This window comes from Haliotis rubra, unplaced genomic scaffold, assembly GCF_003918875.1.
Source record: "Haliotis rubra isolate DU_JTF1 unplaced genomic scaffold, ASM391887v1 Scf164, whole genome shotgun sequence".
Taxonomy (NCBI): Eukaryota; Metazoa; Mollusca; class Gastropoda; order Lepetellida; family Haliotidae; genus Haliotis; species Haliotis rubra.
The window spans coordinates 584166-602884 of record NW_025765603.1 but is presented as its reverse complement, the minus strand read 5'-3'; the positions used below and the strand labels follow the sequence as shown (position 1 = coordinate 602884).

General features: G+C 44.1%; 1 protein-coding gene across 1 annotated transcript in view; it reads right to left on the bottom strand.

Annotated features, from left to right (window-relative positions):
• Positions 1–18719, bottom strand: part of LOC124271870 (calmodulin-binding transcription activator 1-like) — a 47668-nt gene that overhangs the window by 9192 nt on the left and 19757 nt on the right. Inside the window, 16 exon segments of the mRNA XM_046707026.1 lie at positions 202–439; positions 1056–1184; positions 1940–2660; positions 4550–4625; positions 6685–6869; positions 7567–7661; positions 9016–9150; positions 11373–11499; positions 12109–12496; positions 12499–12910; positions 12913–13270; positions 13873–13919; positions 14983–15121; positions 15322–15393; positions 16951–17086; positions 18248–18315. Of these exon segments, the coding sequence (XP_046562982.1) occupies positions 202–439; positions 1056–1184; positions 1940–2660; positions 4550–4625; positions 6685–6869; positions 7567–7661; positions 9016–9150; positions 11373–11499; positions 12109–12496; positions 12499–12910; positions 12913–13270; positions 13873–13919; positions 14983–15121; positions 15322–15393; positions 16951–17086; positions 18248–18315 (3326 nt within the window).

The window sequence follows — 18719 nt, the reverse complement described above, 5'->3', positions numbered from 1 at the left end:
ACAAACATGTTTACAAAGACAAAGTTTAAAAATTATTGAAGTAAAAATTCAGTCAGAATACCTGGCATGTCTACAGGGATTGGAGAGTGAGTTTCTTCCACTTAACATTATTGAAGTCACATCCGGTCCATACACCTGCCATACAAACATGTTTAAAGTGACAAGTGAGTTTTAATCACTGTGGCATATTCAAGTCCCTACCTGTACTCGTCAAAGGCCAGACTATCTGTCATTGGTGTTGAGATTCCAGAATCATCCCCAAATGATGAGGTTGGAGGTGAGCCTTGAGACGGGGCCGAGCTGTATGACTCGCTCCTCGCTCGACTGCTCACCCCACACTCCTCCTCCTTGGCAGGAGACAGCTTGATACGCTCTGGCATGGCTGCGATGATCTGGTTGGCAAGGGTAACCATTTGGTTCTTGCCTTCATGATCACCACCTGAAATAATTTGGTGCAATACATGAGGTTTTGTTCCTGTGTTCTTTTAAACACAGAAATCAGCAGGAATTTCAGCATGACGAGGAGGCAGAATCCCATGACATTTTTAAGAGCAACCTCAAAACCTATCTCTTTAGGACTTTCCATAACTTGTGAACACCCATGAAAAAACCCACCTATGACTTTTTGCAGTGACTTCATTTTGTTTGTAACACCATGAGCAAGCACTCTGTGCCTGGAGTTTGGCGTAGTATAAATGCACATATCATTATTTATGACATGGCAGCCTGTTAAATTTCCAATCCATACGAACCACATACATTGTGAGCAATATTCCTTGGCAGTTTGGCTAACAGTGAGTTTGTAGCTACTTTGAACAGAATTTCCGTTACATTACATATGGATTTAGGAGGGAGCCCCTAGTGATGCAGGTCAAAGCCATTGACAGCTTTCAAGACACCCATAAGTACAATTAGTGTCGGCAAACCCACAATCACAGATTTCTAGCATGGACACAACAAAGCATGGATTTAAGCTGAAACAATACACAGTATATCAATTCTCCCTTCACTGCATAACATTTTTACATTTAGAAGAGGTTCATTATATGTCTTACCTTCACCAGATGCTGCAGCAGCGGCGGCGGCAGCAGCAGCAACAGCTGCTTTGTGTTCCGCCTCCTCGTCAGATGAGATCTTTTCTACATCAATGAAAGGGCTGTCACTCCGCACAGATGATACCTCATCTACAGATATAGAGACCTTGCATCACTGACATTCACCATGGTGTACATACATATATCAATAATTAACAAAGTTTTTCAGTTTAAATGCTTCAAGAGTTCTTGCTAATATACTTTAGCAATAATTATATATCAATAATATAGTGAGTGATTGAGTATTGTTTTAAGTCGCGTTTAGCAATATTATCATGGCAGGGGACACCAGATATGGGCTTCACACATTGTACCCATGTGGGGAAAGAAACCCAGGTCTTCAGCATGACGAGTGGTTAACCATTAGGTAATAACCATTATGTGTCACTGATCATCACTAATGCCAATTTCATGATCTTTTGGGGGGACTTGTTTCAATTATTGTTAAAACGACAAGTCACATTTCAAATTACCTTAAAGCATACAAGACTTTTATTTTAAAAATGCCCCCCACTGAAGATCTGGGTAAGAATTTGTCTTCAGCAAATCCTTGTTTTTTGAAAGAGCTGATTAACAGGGTCCATCAGTCAGACTTGCAGACTTAAATGATGCATGACACCATGTCCTGATTGCATAGATCAATATTCATTATGTCGATGAATCAATGGTCATGATCACTGGATCGTCTGGTCCAGGCTTTACTAACAGACCCTTCAATATAGCTGGAATATTGCTGAAAGAGGCATTTAACAACAAACAAAACCAGCAAAATCCTTCGGTAACTTTCAAGCTGATTGCTATCAGAGCAGTTTCGTATAGTCTTTTAGTTGTCCTGTTCCACTTACCTGTATCCATCTGCATGAGGAGACCATCCGTCTCCTTCCCAGACTCTGTCGCTATGGTGTTGAGCAAAGACTCGGTCTGCATGAGAATATCTGGCGATGCCAGATCACGTTGAGCAACTGGTAGCAAGGCAGAGTCCGTCACTGCACTGATTGGATGATCACCAACCAATGACAGATGGGGCTCAGAATTGGCCTCCCGAATAGGCTTCTGAAAAGCATCATGTTGGGGCGAAGTCTGGTCGTTTGTCGCCCCACTCGGCAATATATCCACTGAATAGCGTTTGCTAAGCTGGCGATGACATGTACCAATGACTTGTTCACTGAGTCGCCTGACGAGCTTGGAATCCCCTGGGTAGGGAGGGGGAGGAGGTATGTCGATGTGAAGATTTTCCTGCTTGTCATCACAAATGTTTTTGTGAGAACTAGGGAAGATATGGCAAGGAGTTGGTGACATGTCACACGCTGTGATAGAGTCCGAAGTTGAAAAAGAAGAAGTTGCACCAGCAAATGATCCTGTGGAAGTGCATGGGGGAAATGAAGGCGGGGCTTGTAGACGAACTATCTCTAACTGCTCGATTTGATTGGCAAGGTTGTGATGTCCCTTGCTTCGAGCAACAGTGAGAGGGAGACGTCCATCCTTATTACAGATGTTGAGTGGCCCCGTGTTGATATGATACAGTGTCAAAGAAGCATCAATATTTCCTCTTGCACATGCCCACATCTGAAATATACAAGTGCAAAGGTAAGAGAAGTGGTTCTGGCCACTGTTTTCAGCACTAAGGTGATCAAAGACTCATATTTTACGAAAGGCTTAGGCCTAAAAAAATAATGTTGTGGTTCCGATTACCCGACCAACCCTTGAATTCTGGTGCCGACCCTACTTTTGTAAGTGGTATGAATAAAATAAGCCATTGTTTTTTCCAGCACCGACAGACATCGGTCATTCTGATAGAGATGACATGATGGCCTCAAGCTTGATTAAATAAACAATTACACATTGATAAATGTGCTATTAGTTTGTAGTTTATGTCTAAAAAAACATGTGTTAAAAATAAAATCCTACCTACCTACCCTAAATTTTAAAGAGGTGTAATTGGAACCACAACATTTTTTTTGTTTGGCCTTATGACAGTAATTTATTAGATAAGTTGAAGATTTTACAGTAAGATGACGACCAAAACTGAAACAAGGCTATAATATTCCAAACAACACACCGTAGCAGGCAAATTTGGACTAAATGGGTTATTAATTTAAGTTTTTTTTAAAATGGCATTCAGTACAAAGTATATTTAAGCCTCTTCCTCTTTATTGGTCCTGTTATCAGTGTAAGACGAATCCCCTCCACCATGGCGTCACATTAGTTGTAACATAGCAACGTGAACTTGGACATTTGGATTTATCATTTGGGAATTTCTACAGCTGCTGCTGCAGACTGAAGGCTGGAGTGAGTGAGTCTGGAGTGAGTGAGTGAGTTTAATTTTACACCATACTCAGCAATATTCTAGCAATATTGCGGCGGTCTGTCAATAATCGCGTCTGGACCAGACAATCCAGTGATCAACACCATGGGCACCAATCTACGCAATTGGGATATGATGACATGTAAGAACCAAGTCAGCGAGCCTGACCACCCGATCCCATTAGTCGCCTCTTACGACAAGCATGGGTTACTGACTGACTGACTGAGTTGGGTTTTACGCCGCTTTTAGCAATATTCCAGCAACATCACGGCGGGGGACACCAGAAATGGGCTTCACACATTGTACCCATGTGGGGATTCAAACCCGGGTCCTCGGCGTGACGAGCCAACGCTTTAACCACTAGGCTACCCCACCGCCCCAGGAGAACCGGAGGTACTTCTTGAACTCGGGGTGCATTGGAACATGGAGGTATGCGTCTTTGAGATCGATTGACGTGAGCCAATCCCCTCTCGACGGAGGAGATCACTGACCTGAGTGTCTCCATCCTGAAAGACGGCACCTCCAGTAACTTGTTCAGCCCTCTGAGATTCAGAATGGGTCTGAACCCTCCGTCCTTTTTGGTCACTAGGAAGTAGGTGGAGTAAAACCCCTCTCCTTGCTGACCCACAGGAACCACCTCGATGGCTGCCTTGTCCAGTAAGGACTGAACTTCGGCACGGAGTACATCCGCCTTTTCTCGGGAAGTCGGCACAGGAGTGTGCCCAACCCCGGAGATGGACGGAGGATCTCGCCTCCACTGTGGCAAATGGCCATCCCTGAGTGTGGACAGGACCCAGGGATTTGTTGTGGCTGCCTCCCACTCCCAAAGGAATAGGGACAACCGGCCGCCAACAGGGACATTTGGCATGAGGCAGTGCACCCCACAGTCGGCAAGTCTCCGCAGCAATCTGACTGACGGAGTTTGGTTTTACGCCGCTTTTAGCAATATTCCAGCAACATCACGGCGGGGGACACCAGAAATGGGCTTCACACTTCGTGCCCATGTGGGGATTCGAACCCGGGTCTTCGGCGTGAGCATGGGTTACTGATGATCAAGTGTAAACCAGACCTTCATGGGTCATATCAGTCTCGAAGCAGGTCCAGATAAACAGATATGATCAGGATAATGCTAAACTAATAAGCTTCTCACCAATGGTGTACAGGCATGATTGTCCACACTGTGAGCATCAACTTCATATTCTAAAACTAAATTGGAGATGTCAGACCTGTCAAAGAAGGAGAAAACTATATTATTAACTAATGATGGTTATGGTCAATCAATTATCATCATTACCATGGTCATTATTTTAATCAATTACACATATCGGGGTCATCATCATTATCACATTCTATAAATCAGTTCTGGGTAAGAATGGATCCATCCATCCCATCATCCATACACCCACCAACCCATCCAATCATCCATACACACACCAACCCATCCAATCATCCATCCATCCACCCCTTCCAATCATCAAGCCATCCATCCCATCCCATCACCCATACACCCACCAACCCATCCATCCATCCCATCCAATCATCCATCCATCCCTTCCAATCATCCATCCATCCCATCCAATCATCCATCCCATCCAATCATCCATCCCTTCCAATCATCCATCCATCAATCCCGTCCAATCATCCATCCATCCCATCCAATCATCCATCCCTTCCAATCATCCATCCATCAATCCCGTCCAATCATCCATCCATCCCTTCCAATCATCCATCCATCAATCCCGTCCAATCATCCATCCATCCCTTCCAATCATCCATCCCTTCCATCATCCATCCATCTCTTCCAATCATCCATCCATCTCTTCCAATCATCCATACCTTCCATCATCCATCCATCTCTTCCAATCATCCATCCATCCCTTCCAATCATCCACCCACCCAATCATCCATCCACCCATCCCATCATCCATCCGGTCATCTATCCCATCATCCATCCACCCATCCCATTATCCATCCATCCATCTACCCACTCATCCATCCATCCCATTATCCATCCATACACCCAATTATACCATTATCCACCCATTCATCCACCCTCATCCATAAATCCACCCACTCATCCCATTATCCATCCACCCACTCATCCATCCATCTACCCATCCATCCCATCATCCAACCATATCATCATCCAACCATCCATCCACCCATCTCATTATCCATCCATCCACCCATCCCATTATCCATCCATCCACCCACCCTTCCCTTCCCATCAACCATCCACCATCCACCAATCCCATCATCCATCCACCCACCCCATTATCCATCCATCCAACCCACCCCATTATCCACCCACCCATCCCATTATCCATTCATCCATCCATCTTCCAATCATCCATCCATCATCCATCCACCCACCCACCCACTCATCCCATTATCCATCCATCCACCCATCCATCATTATCCATCCATCATCCATCCCATCATCCATCCATCTATCTACCCATCCCATCATCCAACCATCCATCCATCCCATTCCAATCCATCCATCCTTCCACTCATCCACCCACCCATCCATCCATCTATCTACCCATCCCATCATCCAACCATCCACCCATCCCATCATCCATCCATCTACCCATCCCATCATCCATCCACCAATCCCATTATCCATCCATCCATTCCATCATCCAGCCAGCCAGCCAGCCACCATTCCATCATCCATCCATCCCATCCATCCATCGATCCACACCCTGTTGACTGGATGTTGTTGCAACCCTTAGACCTCGAGCGTTGCTCATAAGAACAACCACTGGTTTGTCTCATCAAGGCATTTACATTTAAAGGCTACAATGATATGGTTGGAAAGTTGTTGAATGCAGCAAAAAAACCCCAAAGAACCAGGGACATATACAACAGCTATGTCCTCACTATACCATGACAGGCTTTAAAGCCAAGCTAACCAATGGTTGGTAGCACAAACAAAAACCCACATCTCCAGGTTAATTGACACTAGAGGCAAACTTCAAGGGCACTCAAACAAACTTAGGTTTTTACTCAAATTTCAAACTGAGTTCGACAATCTGAAACAGTTGAATTTTTAACTCAACTGTATTTTTAAAACAAAAAAGCCCGAACAACTTAAGTAATCTATCCACGAAACTCAATTGTCTACTATGTTTGAGTTTAATATCAATTTCAGTTCATTCTGGGAAATACATTTTCTCAAATTTGAGTAAAATCTCTAACTTAAGTCAAAACTCAGACTTAAGTTTGTCTCAAGAAATCGGACTAATTTCCAACACTGATTCCAGAAGCAGGGCTACTCACCTCCACCTAACAAGTGAGCTGATGAGTTTGGCATAGCCAAGGGCCGCCGCTAGATGAAGTAACGTCAGTCCACCATGGCCAGCCTTGGGGTAGGTCTCTAGTTTCTGCCATGGTCGACCAGCTAGGTGTTCCACATACTGCACAAGACGACACTCAGTGTTCTCATGGTCAATGTTCAGGTTATGCTGGAATGGTGATCAACAAACAACATCATAACACTCATCTAAGTCCAAGACTCCTTGTTAAAACCTACACCTTCATTTATACTGATACTGAAGTAATAAAGTTAACATGTTCCCAACTCAAAGGGAGACCAGGCTAATTAGCAGTCTGAGAAAATTAAAGTCAATTATATGTCGACTAGTTCGTTTTTCCGATGCTTACAATGCATATCAATTTGTCAGTTGATAATTAGAATTCAGTTTGTCAAGGAAAGCTCAGCTGTTTCTCAAGGAAAGCTCACCTGCCTGGCTTGTCAAGGAAAACTCACCTGCTTGTCAAGGAAAGCTCACCTGCTTGGATTGTCAAGGAAAACTCGCCTGCTTGTCAAGGAAAGCTCACCTGCTTGGTTTGTCAAGGAAAACTCGCCTGCTTGTCAAGGAAAGCTCAACTGCTTGGTTTGTCAAGGAAAACTCACCTGCTTGTCAAGGAAAGCTCAACTGCTTGGTTTGTCAAGGAAAATTCACCTGCTTGTCAAGGAAAGCTCAACTGCTTGGTTTGTCAAGGAAAACTCACCTGCTTGTCAAGGAAAGCTCACCTGCTTGGATTGTCAAGGAAAGCTCACCTGCTTGTCAAGGAAAGCTCACCTGCTCGGTTTGTCAAGGAAAACTCACCTGCTTGTCAAGGAAAGCTCAACTGCTTGGTTTGTCAAGGAAAACTCACCTGCTTGTCAAGGAAAGCTGTGTTCTTGTCAGCCGGCATGAGCCTCTTCTCCAGCTGCTCCAACCTCTCCACCAGCAGCAATTTCATCTCCGTCGCTGAAACAAAAACATTGCTTACATAAACACACTGGACTACACATCTATGTATTCACACTTACATACTTACATTGATATACACATCTATGTACACACATCGACATACATACACCTGCATATACAATGTACCCATCTATATATACACACATCTATGTACATATACCAAGTATGAGGAATCTACGACACACATTAACATTCACATGATCGTCAACTGGCAAGATTTACTACGGGAGACTGCAGTTAATTTAATGTGTCAATACATTTCGAATGAAAAAGAAACAGAACTACTGTTGAAGTTGAGAAAAAGTGTATACGACACACATTAACATTCACAACGTCAACTGGCAAGATTTACTATGGGAGACTGCAGTTAATTTAATGTGTCAATACATTTCGAATGAAAAAGAAACAGAACTACTGTTGAAATTGAGAAAGTGCATATTGTTTTATGCCTCAGCAATATTCCAGCAATAACGATGAAGCTTTGAAATAATCTTGTCAAAAGTAGACGAACAAGTGGCTGAAAGCATGAGCTGGATTTCACGCCATGTAAACAGCCAGTCTCAGTAAACTTAAACTCATTCATTAAACTGCTATACCGAGTCTAACAAACCCTAGAAGAAGTATAGCAGTGTAATGAATAATACTGAGCCTAAGCTTACTTGTACTGCGTAAACAGCATTTCAGTTACATCACATGTCAGCTTCATATGGGAAGAAAGCCTGAAGTGATGCATGTCTTAGATACCTACACATTTGGTGGAATAATAGGGCTTTCTTTCATTCTGGTTATCAGTTACAAATATATGTCAACCTAATGTGGAATGAAAGTTAAATGTGAGGCAGGTCCAGGGATTGGGATAGAGAACTTTGACAACGGGCCATTTTCAGGATTATTGGCAATTTTCTGAACTTAGAATGGGCCACTGCCCTTTTATCAATAGTAAACTTCAACATTTTAATGGGCCATTTTTTATTCTAATGTGCAAAATGGCCCATGGCCCCTGCCTTTCCCAATCCCAGCACGTCACAGACTTGTGTCATCAGGAGGAAAACCTGCACAAATAGCCGTGCTGAAAGCTAAATCTCAAACACCAATGATGATTAACTTTGAATCAGCAGAGGCAATGTGTGAGTGTGTGAGTGAGTCAATGAGTTGAGTTGACTTTCATGCTTATTCTTTTTCAGAAGAAGTCCTCCTTGGGGTACATATAAGCATTAAAATGTCCATTTTAAATACCTATGACAGTTGTAACAATATTTCAATAAAATATTTTATGTTTTTGTCTTGTAAGACCACCCCTACAGGGCCCCACACTGCCCCCTACAGCCAAGAGCGGGTAACAACTACTTACAATCCATTGAGAACCATTCGTTGTGAGCTGACTGTGAACTAGGCTTTTCCCGAGCCTTGTACTCGAACACCTCACTGTTGGAGATGACAAAACCATCATTGGCCACCTGCAGCGTCACCAGGCCAGCGTCATGTGCTGCAAGACATGAAGGTCATAAGACATCAAACATTGAAACAAAAATAACTAAAAGAACCTACAAAAAAATCTCATGATACATGAAGAAAGAGCACTGTTGACATGACATGACATGACATGTCCTCTTTTGACCAGTACAGCAACTGGGGACCCATCCCAACCCAGAGGCCCCTTCTGCAAGACAATCGACAGTCACCTCTTGTGACCAGTACAGGCAACTGGAGACCCATCCCAACCCAGAGGCCCCTTCTGCAAGACAATCGACAGTCACCTCTTTTGACCAGTACAGCAACTGGAGACCCATCCCAACCCAGAGGCCCCTTCTGCAAACAATTGAGAGTCACCTCTTGTGACCAGTACAGCAACTGGTGACCCATCCAAACCCAGAGGCCCCTTCTGCAAGACAATCGACAGTCACCTCTTGTGACCAGTACAGGCAACTGGAGACCCATCCCAACCCAGAGGCCCCTTCTGCAAGACAATCGACAGTCACTTCTTGTGACCAGTACAGGCAACTGGTGACCCATCCCAACCCAGAGGCCCCTTCTGCAAGACAATCGACAGTCACCTCTTGTGACCAGTACAGGCAACTGGAGACCCATCCCAACCCAGAGGCCCCTTCTGCAAGACAATGATCGACAGTCACCTCTTGTGACCAGTACAGGCAACTGGAGACCCATCCCAACCCAGAGGCCCCTTCTGCAAGACAATCGACAGTCACCTCTTGTGACCAGTACAGGTAACTGGAGACCCATCCCAACCCAGAGGCCCCTTCTGCAAGACAATCGACAGTCACCTCTTGTGACCAGTACAGCAACTGGTGACCCATCCCAACCCAGAGGCCCCTTCTGCAAGACAGTCGACAGTCACCTCTTGTGACCAGTACAGGCAACTGGAGACCCATCCCAACCCAGAGGCCCCTTCTGCAAGACAATCGACAGTCACCTCTTGTGACCAGTACAGGCAACTGGAGACCCATCCCAACCCAGAGGCCCCTTCTGCAAGACAATCGACAGTCACCTCTTGTGACCAGTACAGCAACTGGTGACCCATCCCAACCCAGAGGCCCCTTCTGCAAGACAATCGACAGTCACCTCTTGTGACCAGTACAGGCAACTGGTGACCCATCCTAACCCAGAGGCCCCTTCTGCAAGACAATCGACAGTCACCTCTTGTGACCAGTACAGGCAACTGGTGACCCATCCCAACCCAGAGGCCCTTCTGCAAGACAATCTACAGTCACCTCTTGTGACCAGTACAGGCAACTGGTGACCCATCCCAACCCAGAGGCCCCTTCTGCAAGACAATCTACAGTCACCTCTTGTGACCAGTACAGGCAACTGGTGACCCATCCCAACCCAACCCAGAGGCCCCTTCTGCAAGACAATCGACAGTCACCTCTTGTGACCAGTACAGGCAACTGGTGACCCAACCCAACCCAGAGGCCCCTTCTGCAAGACAATCGACAGTCACCTCTTGTGACCAGTACAGGCAACTGGTGACCCATCCCAACCCAGAGGCCCTTCTGCTGCAAGACAATCGACAGTCACCTCTTGTGACCAGTACAGGCAACTGGAGACCCATCCTAACCCAGAGGCCCCTTCTGCAAGACAATGGAGACAGTCACCTCTTGTGACCAGTACAGGCAACTGGAGACCCATCCTAACCCAGAGGCCCCTTCTGCAAGACAATCGACAGTCACCTCTTGTGACCAGTACAGGCAACTGGAGACCCATCCTAACCCAGAGGCCCCTTCTGCAAGACAATCGACAGTCACCTCTTGTGACCAGTACAGGCAACTGGTGACCCATCCCAACCCAGAGGCCCCTTCTGCAAGACAATCGACAGTCACCTCTTGTGACCAGTACAGGCAACTGGAGACCCATCCTAACCCAGAGGCCCCTTCTGCAAGACAATCGACAGTCACCTCTTGTGACCAGTACAGGCAACTGGAGACCCATCCCAACCCAGAGGCCCCTTCTGCAAGACAATCGACAGTCACCTCTTGTGACCAGTACAGGCAACTGGTGACCCATCCTAACCCAGAGGCCCCTTCTGCAAGACAATCGACAGTCACCTCTTGTGACCAGTACAGGCAACTGGAGACCCATCCCAACCCAGAGCCCCCTTCTGCAATACACAATCGACAGTCACCTCTTGTGACCAGTACAGGCAACTGGTGACCCATCCCAACCCAGAACCCTCTTCTAGAAGACACTGACCTGGAGTGAAGCACCGGAGAACTCCAGCCTGTACAAGTGTAGCAGGCACCGTCTTACTGTTGAACACAACAGAGTAGGAAGTGGACGTGGAGAACCATGGGCCTGTCACCAGGATCTTCGTGCCACCCTTCAACAAACATCATCATTCAATAGCAACATCACATCTAATAAGTCACAAACCCTGTCATAGGCATGTAAATCCTATAGCTAAAAGATGATAACTTCTAAAGACTAGAGTAGTAAAATACTTATGATAACAATTCATTTTGATCAACAATATTTGTGCATACATCCTACAATGTACATGCTCTCAAATCACAACCTAGAACAAATCCTGGTAAGGATACTCAAAACTTGAGGTTCTGTACTTGGTTCTGTAATGTATAATATCTGTGAGTTAGAGCCTGGTTCTCATACTGCTTGCTACAGTGTCTCAGTTACATCACAGTGTCAGTCAGGTATGTGAGGAAAGCTCAAGTGATGCAGGTCCCCGACATGCACCACTTGTAACAAACAATCAAGTGATTGATGTCCAGTATGCCAACAGGGTTCAATGACATACAAAAACCTGAGCACCTGAGCCTGACTACCCCATTCATTATGTCACCTCTTGAGATCAAAATAGATTACTTGAGATCAACATAGATTACTGGAGATCTACTCCAATCTCCCGAAGAGGGATCCAATTATTATTTTTTGATCAACATAATTATACATAAAATTCAATGCATCTCACATCTGTGTAGCACCAGTCTGGTGAGAAATCTGTGATGATGCCCTGTGAGAAACTGCTGTCTGTGTCCGGCTGTGAGTGAGTGTTGTCTGCTGTCTGTGTGTCTGGCGTAACAGACGTCGATGTTGTAGATTGATGTGTCTCTGCCCGTTGCTGCTGGGATTGTTGAGCTTGTTGGTTGCTGAGGCAGTTAGCACAACTGATGAGCGGGACAGAAGTCGGCATTCCGCCACTTGACGTCCCGAGACTTGCATTTGTGTCAGGCAAATCAGGACAGTCATAAAGTTCGGGCAAGTCGAGAAGATAATCAAGATTGAGATCAGTACTGGGAAATGAGGAAAAGCTGCCATCAAGAGTATCACAATTATCAGTCCCCGAATTATCTTTCACATGTGTTCCCACAGTGTGCGAGCAGTCCCCGCGCGAATGAGCGAGTCTAATGTATTGTGGAGATTTCGCTGAGTATCTGAGATTGTGGCTGACATTTGATCAAGAATAAGATCTTTCGAGTCCTGCTGGGTGCCTGCCAGCTCCGACAAAACATCACTTGCAATATTCATCGGAACGGGAGACTTCCCGTTCGAGTCATGCGTATGGATATTGTGAATATGTTGTGATAATTTATCATCTTGCTTGAAACCAGCAAGCACTTGGGGAATGGTTTGGAGTATCTGAGGCTGTGGGAAACGGCCCTGTGTGTCCAGGGTTGCCGCGGTGATAGTGTGAATGGGCGTGGTGAGAGAGTTGTTGATGATGGAGATGGGTGATGTGTTATGTCCGCTGACGAAGATCAGACCATTTCCGCGTGAAGACTTGCTAGATTCAGGATGAGAGGGGCAGGAGCTGCAGCAGTGTGGTTCAAGTCTTGATTGGAGTTAGACGAGGGAGCTGAAGTGGGTGTGATCACAACTTGGCTGGTGTGAAGCTCAGGTGTAGGCGGGGCTACCGACTGGGTGGCGCTGCGTTGGGTGTGGCGTTGCAACATGGACACCAGGCGATTGTGTGCCAGGCTGGCAGTGTTTGGAGGGGATGAGTCCTTGGTGCATTTGGAATGAGGAAAGTTTTTGTCACAGGAAGGAGTGCATTTGTGGGGTTTGGCTTTCCCAGATTTGTCCTGCCGAAGGTTAATCAACTGTTGAACAAAGTCTTCAATCGTTTCTTCAACCTGAAAGACAAAGGACAATGTTTTCACAATGCTACCAAACATTTACCAGGAACATCAACACTGAGTTACACCCTGGGTCCATTAACACACTCCTAATGATAAGACATTAGTCATATTTGTGGCACACTGAATATCTGGCCATTCTTTGTCTTTCCCCATAATGCCAATCACCAGGTATGACATGGTCAGGGGATCAGCTACAAACCCAGTCAAATGCTTGATCCCATTCACCATGGAGGCAGCACAGAGTCTGGGGTATAGTCTTAGACTGAATATATTCATACAGTTTGGCTTAACACCTTTTTGAAGAGTATTTCAGCTATTTCACAGCATTCAGTATGATGTGAGGGGAAAGTGATCTAGCTCTTACAAGTCAGCCACTTTGGAGAATCTCACAAACACATGTTGATAATGAAACACAATCAGACCCAATCCCCAATTTAAACCCATCATCATAAGCCTGAGTGATGCAACTCTGCACAGTGAATTGCACTACTTTATAATGTCACCCCCTGTGCCACTGTGATGTTTATAAAAGCTTCTGGGAATCAGTCAAATCCAAAGCAGTAACTACTCAAAACATATAGACATACTGTACCTACCATGTGTTCTTGCTCAGGACCAAGATCCACTCTCCGGCCACATGCCACTGCAAGAGATACATTCATAGCATCATATAAAGGACTACAGCTGTTATTATTACAAATCATCATCTATAAAAGAAATGCAATATTTTCTGCAAGCTATAATGGCTTCTGTCATTTTCTGTTATCAACAATTTAACAAGTGTAATCTTGAAGCATCAATGTTTAACATTTTGTCACTTGAGGGTAGGATATTTACAGTCAAATCCTGATGAGTCGAATCGCTGGGGACCAAGTAATAAATTTGACTTATCAATGTATTCGAGACATAGGTATGTCTATGAGGGTAGAAAAATAGATGATCCAGTCCTAATTCCTCCACCTAAGCATTTGTTTACCTAATGATTTCCCTATCACTAATAGGGGCACCTTATCATTTCCAGTCTGATTAGCACAGACAGGGATTTCCGTAAAATCACTAATACGCCTTTTGAACTCACCCATCAATGGTGGAAAGGTGTGAGCCGCGCTGGTTTGTTAATTGGATCAGTTTGCTACACCAATCACCTTCTCATTGACTGACTTCGGCTTATGTATACAAGATTGCTGTTGTTTAAATCTCATGGGACCAAATTTCCTTCTCGAGGCATCGTGTGTATTTATGAGACGAATTCGTGTAACCGGAAATCAAATGATGACAACTATAACAAGGAATGGTTGGGACCGACAGGTACTTTGAGTTATGCATAATATTCGAGACATCGGCATTCGACTCATCGGGATTTGACTGTAGTTGGTTTTGAGGTGACAGTTAGTCTGTAAAAAGTATCTACTTTGGAGTTGCTCTGGTAGAAGAGGCTTGGACTAGCATATGAAGTTTTTTTAAGAATGTGTCTCCAGCACGCATCTTTGTCACTAAAGGCTACTGACAGGTTCTGGTTGTCATGGTTCCCGACTTAGTTGATGCATGTCATCGTATCCCAAACACTCAGATTGATGCTCATGGTTTCAATCACTGGATTGTCTGGTCCAGATTTGAATATCGTCTGGCCAGCAGTATACAACTAGAATGTTCCTAAATGCAATGTTTAACAACAAAGTTCATTAAGGGGGCAGGTGTCAACTTACACATAGGCCTGAGCTGATCAACAAGTTCTTCCTTGGTCCATTCTTTCTTCTCCATGTCGTAAGATAAAACAGGAATGCTCAGTTTGGTGTTGTCAGGGTAGGGGACATTCAGGTAGTGGACAAGAACAATGTCAGGATTCTGAAACAGGCCAGGCCATACTTACAATTGTACATCCATGCCACAGCTACAAAATATCGCAAATAATAAGTTGCAAATTATATGTAGTCCGGATTTCGACTTAAACATCAAGTGGTTGGGAACCAATTAGTTATATCCATCAATTCTTTACAAGTGTGCTTGTCATACAAGTAGTTAATTGCAGTACACATGACACCCACCTGGAGCAACCAATAACAGCGTCTATGGAACGTAGGGAGGATCGCCGAGTGCACATATGAACCATAAATACACTGAAAAACAAACACAATCATCATTCAATCAGCTAAACTTCAACCAAGTAATCAGGTGTCCACCAACATCAACCAAGTAATCAGGTGTCCACCAACATCAACCAAGTAATCAGGTGTCCACCTACATCAACCAAGTAATCAGGTGTCCATCAACATCAACCAAGTAATCAGGTGTCCAACATTAACCAAGTCATCAGGTGTCCACCTACATTAACCAAGTAATCAGGTCTCCACCAACATCAACCAAGTAATCAGGTGTCCACCTACATCAACCAAGTAATCAGGTGCCCATCAACATCAACCAAGTCATCAGGTGTCCACCATCAACCAAGTAATCAGGTGTCCACCTACATCAACAAAGTAACCAAGTGTCCACCAACATCAACCAAGTCATCAGGTGTCCACCAACATCAATCAAGTCATCAGGTGTCCACCAACATCAACCAAGTAATCAGGTGTCCATCAACATCAACCTAGTAATCAGGTGTTCACCAACATCAACCAAGTAATCAGGTGTCCACCTACATCAACCAAGTAATCAGGTGTCCAACATTAACCAAGTAATCAGGTGTCCACCTACATCAACCAAGTAATCAGGTCTCCACCAACATCAAACAAGTAATCACGTCTCCACCAACATCAACCAAGTAATCAGGTGTCCACCTACATCAACCAAGTACCCAGGTGCCCACCAACATCAACCAAGTCATCAGGTGTCCACCATCAACCAAGTAATCAGGTATCCACCAACATTAACCAAGTAATCAGGTGTCCACCTACATCATACAATTACCAGTGTAAACATGACTACAGCAAACTGAATGTGTGCAATCCAGTGATACAACTTTACTGAAATTCTGAAACATTTACCACTGTCAACTTGGGACATCCAAAAATGGCTTGTACTTCTTTGGATAATATCTGACAAACTCAAATAGCAAGCTCAGACTTGTGCCCTACATGCATCTCTGCTGAATCTGAGAATCTGAATCTGATAGCAGAGATTCGGTGTGTCAATACTTTGTGGTCAATTTACCAGTTATGTGTCAGAAGTGTGGAGGAGGTCTCAGAAATATTGCATCATATCATTCATGTCTTGTCATGGCCAAATCCCCTTTGCATTTGCCTTTTACATCACAGTCTGCAATACTATATTACTATTTCCTGTAAATAGTGAATGAGTTTAGTTTTACGCCGTTTTAGCAATATTCCAGCAACATCACGACAGGGGACACCAGAAATGGGCTTCACACATTGTACCCATGTTGGGAATCGAACCCAGGTCTTTGGCGTGACAAGCGAACGCTTCAACCATTAGGCTACCCCACCACCCGTTTCCTGTAAATAACTGAGTCTGGGTCAGACAAAATGATGTTGTGCGACATTGGCACAAATCAGCGACCTGACTATTGGGGCCTATTCAAGTCAACCCTTATTACCAACAATTAAAGGCTGACAGTGACATCTGTACATATTAGCAGACATTCGTCTACTGCTGAGTTGAACAAGCATACTTTTGAAGTCAGTGTCAGCACACATCCTAGTTGTACCCCTCACCTCCACCCCCTGTACTTTGAGCTTCATGTGATCCTCCCTGATAGTCTTGCCATCGCGTCGCTTCTTCCAGCAGTAGCCGTCCTTGCGGTACCTGACCTTGTTCCGGCTGTACAGCAGCATGGAGCCACTCGGAGGCCTGAAACCATGAATTAATACAATCCTTATTCCATTAGCCCTTCCCACATTGACACAAATAACATGCCCTCACCATTTCACGATTTAACTTGCCTAGGCTTGCCAACCATTTTAAGGGTTAATCAATATCTTTTTCAAAATGTCACTTTCGACAACATGGCATATCATTCAATGGCCCTTCTAAATTTCACTTGTCTCAGGCTAGCAGACCAGTGTCATTCTGTAACACTAATCACTGGCCTTTCCAAAGTTTCATTGATGTCAGTTTAATGCTTAATTTACTGTAATGCTGGCAAGTTGCAACAATATGCATTGGCATGAAAACTTAAGGTATGTTCACTCACACACCACAGTGTCTTTCTATTGAAATATGGCATGATTTCACATTTTCTTTTACCTCCATTGAGATAAGCACTGACCTCACTGGTGTTCCACTACTGTTATTCGTCAATTAAAGTGAGTGAGTTAAGTTTACGCCGCATTCAGTACTATTCCAGCTATATGGCAACGGTCTGTAAATAATAGAGTCTGGACCACACAATGCAGTGATCAACAGCAAGAGCATTGATCTGCACAATTGGGAACCGATGACATGAGTCTACCAAGTCCGTGGTATCAATATTCTAACCCAGACCTTCACGGGTTCGTCAGTTAAAATAGGCACTGACCTCATTGGTGGCATATCATTCAATGGCCCTTCTAAATTTCACTTGTCTCAGGCTAGCAGACCAGTGTCATTCTGTAACACTAATCACTGGCCTTTCCAAAGTTTCATTGATGTCAGTTTAATGCTTAATTTACTGTAATGCTGGCAAGTTGCAACAATATGCATTGGCATCCTCTCACCATTTTCACTGCATAAATGAATATATGACTTATTTTTAGTAACAAGGGACATGTCAATTCAGGCACACACTCCCTATTTACCATTCATGCAGGAAATCCATCACTTCACCCAGCACATTTAATACTTCATCAAATAATCATGAGCCTTAGCATGCCACACAGCATGCATATCATACACTGTTATCAGCTATTTTCGGAACGTCAGGTATTATCATCATTATTTGCAATCACCATTGCAACTGTTTTAATAAACAGTGAATAACCATGATTACAGCTGAACTACTTCACATTTCCAAATTAATGACATTGATAATACCTGATTTTGAGTTCTCTGATCTGCCATTCTTTGTGACGGTCAAAAGCTATCAGCACAGATGCTATCTCCTGAAAACAAATTGTCATTGTTAATGTCACAGAGTCCTCCCTTGACTACTATTTATTATGGGGAAAATACCTGGTTGAGGGTTCTCTCAACCTTGAACATTTAACTGTATTATCATGATTATGGTCATAATAAGGCCCACTTATTCCTCAACTCATGCTGAGTTCTGATTCAGATGACAAAAAAACAAACAATTTCAGACACAGTATGCATTGTAATATATCAGCCATTTCTGACAATATCATAGCAATGTTTTTTTCATGTTCTATCTTCAAAGCACCTGTTATATTCGAAAATTTGATACAACAGTATTCGTTCAAATTACATGACAAAATATACCAACACAGCAGTTAGTTGTAGACAGTGATACAATACTATGAGTGAGTGAGTGAGTTTAGTTTTACGC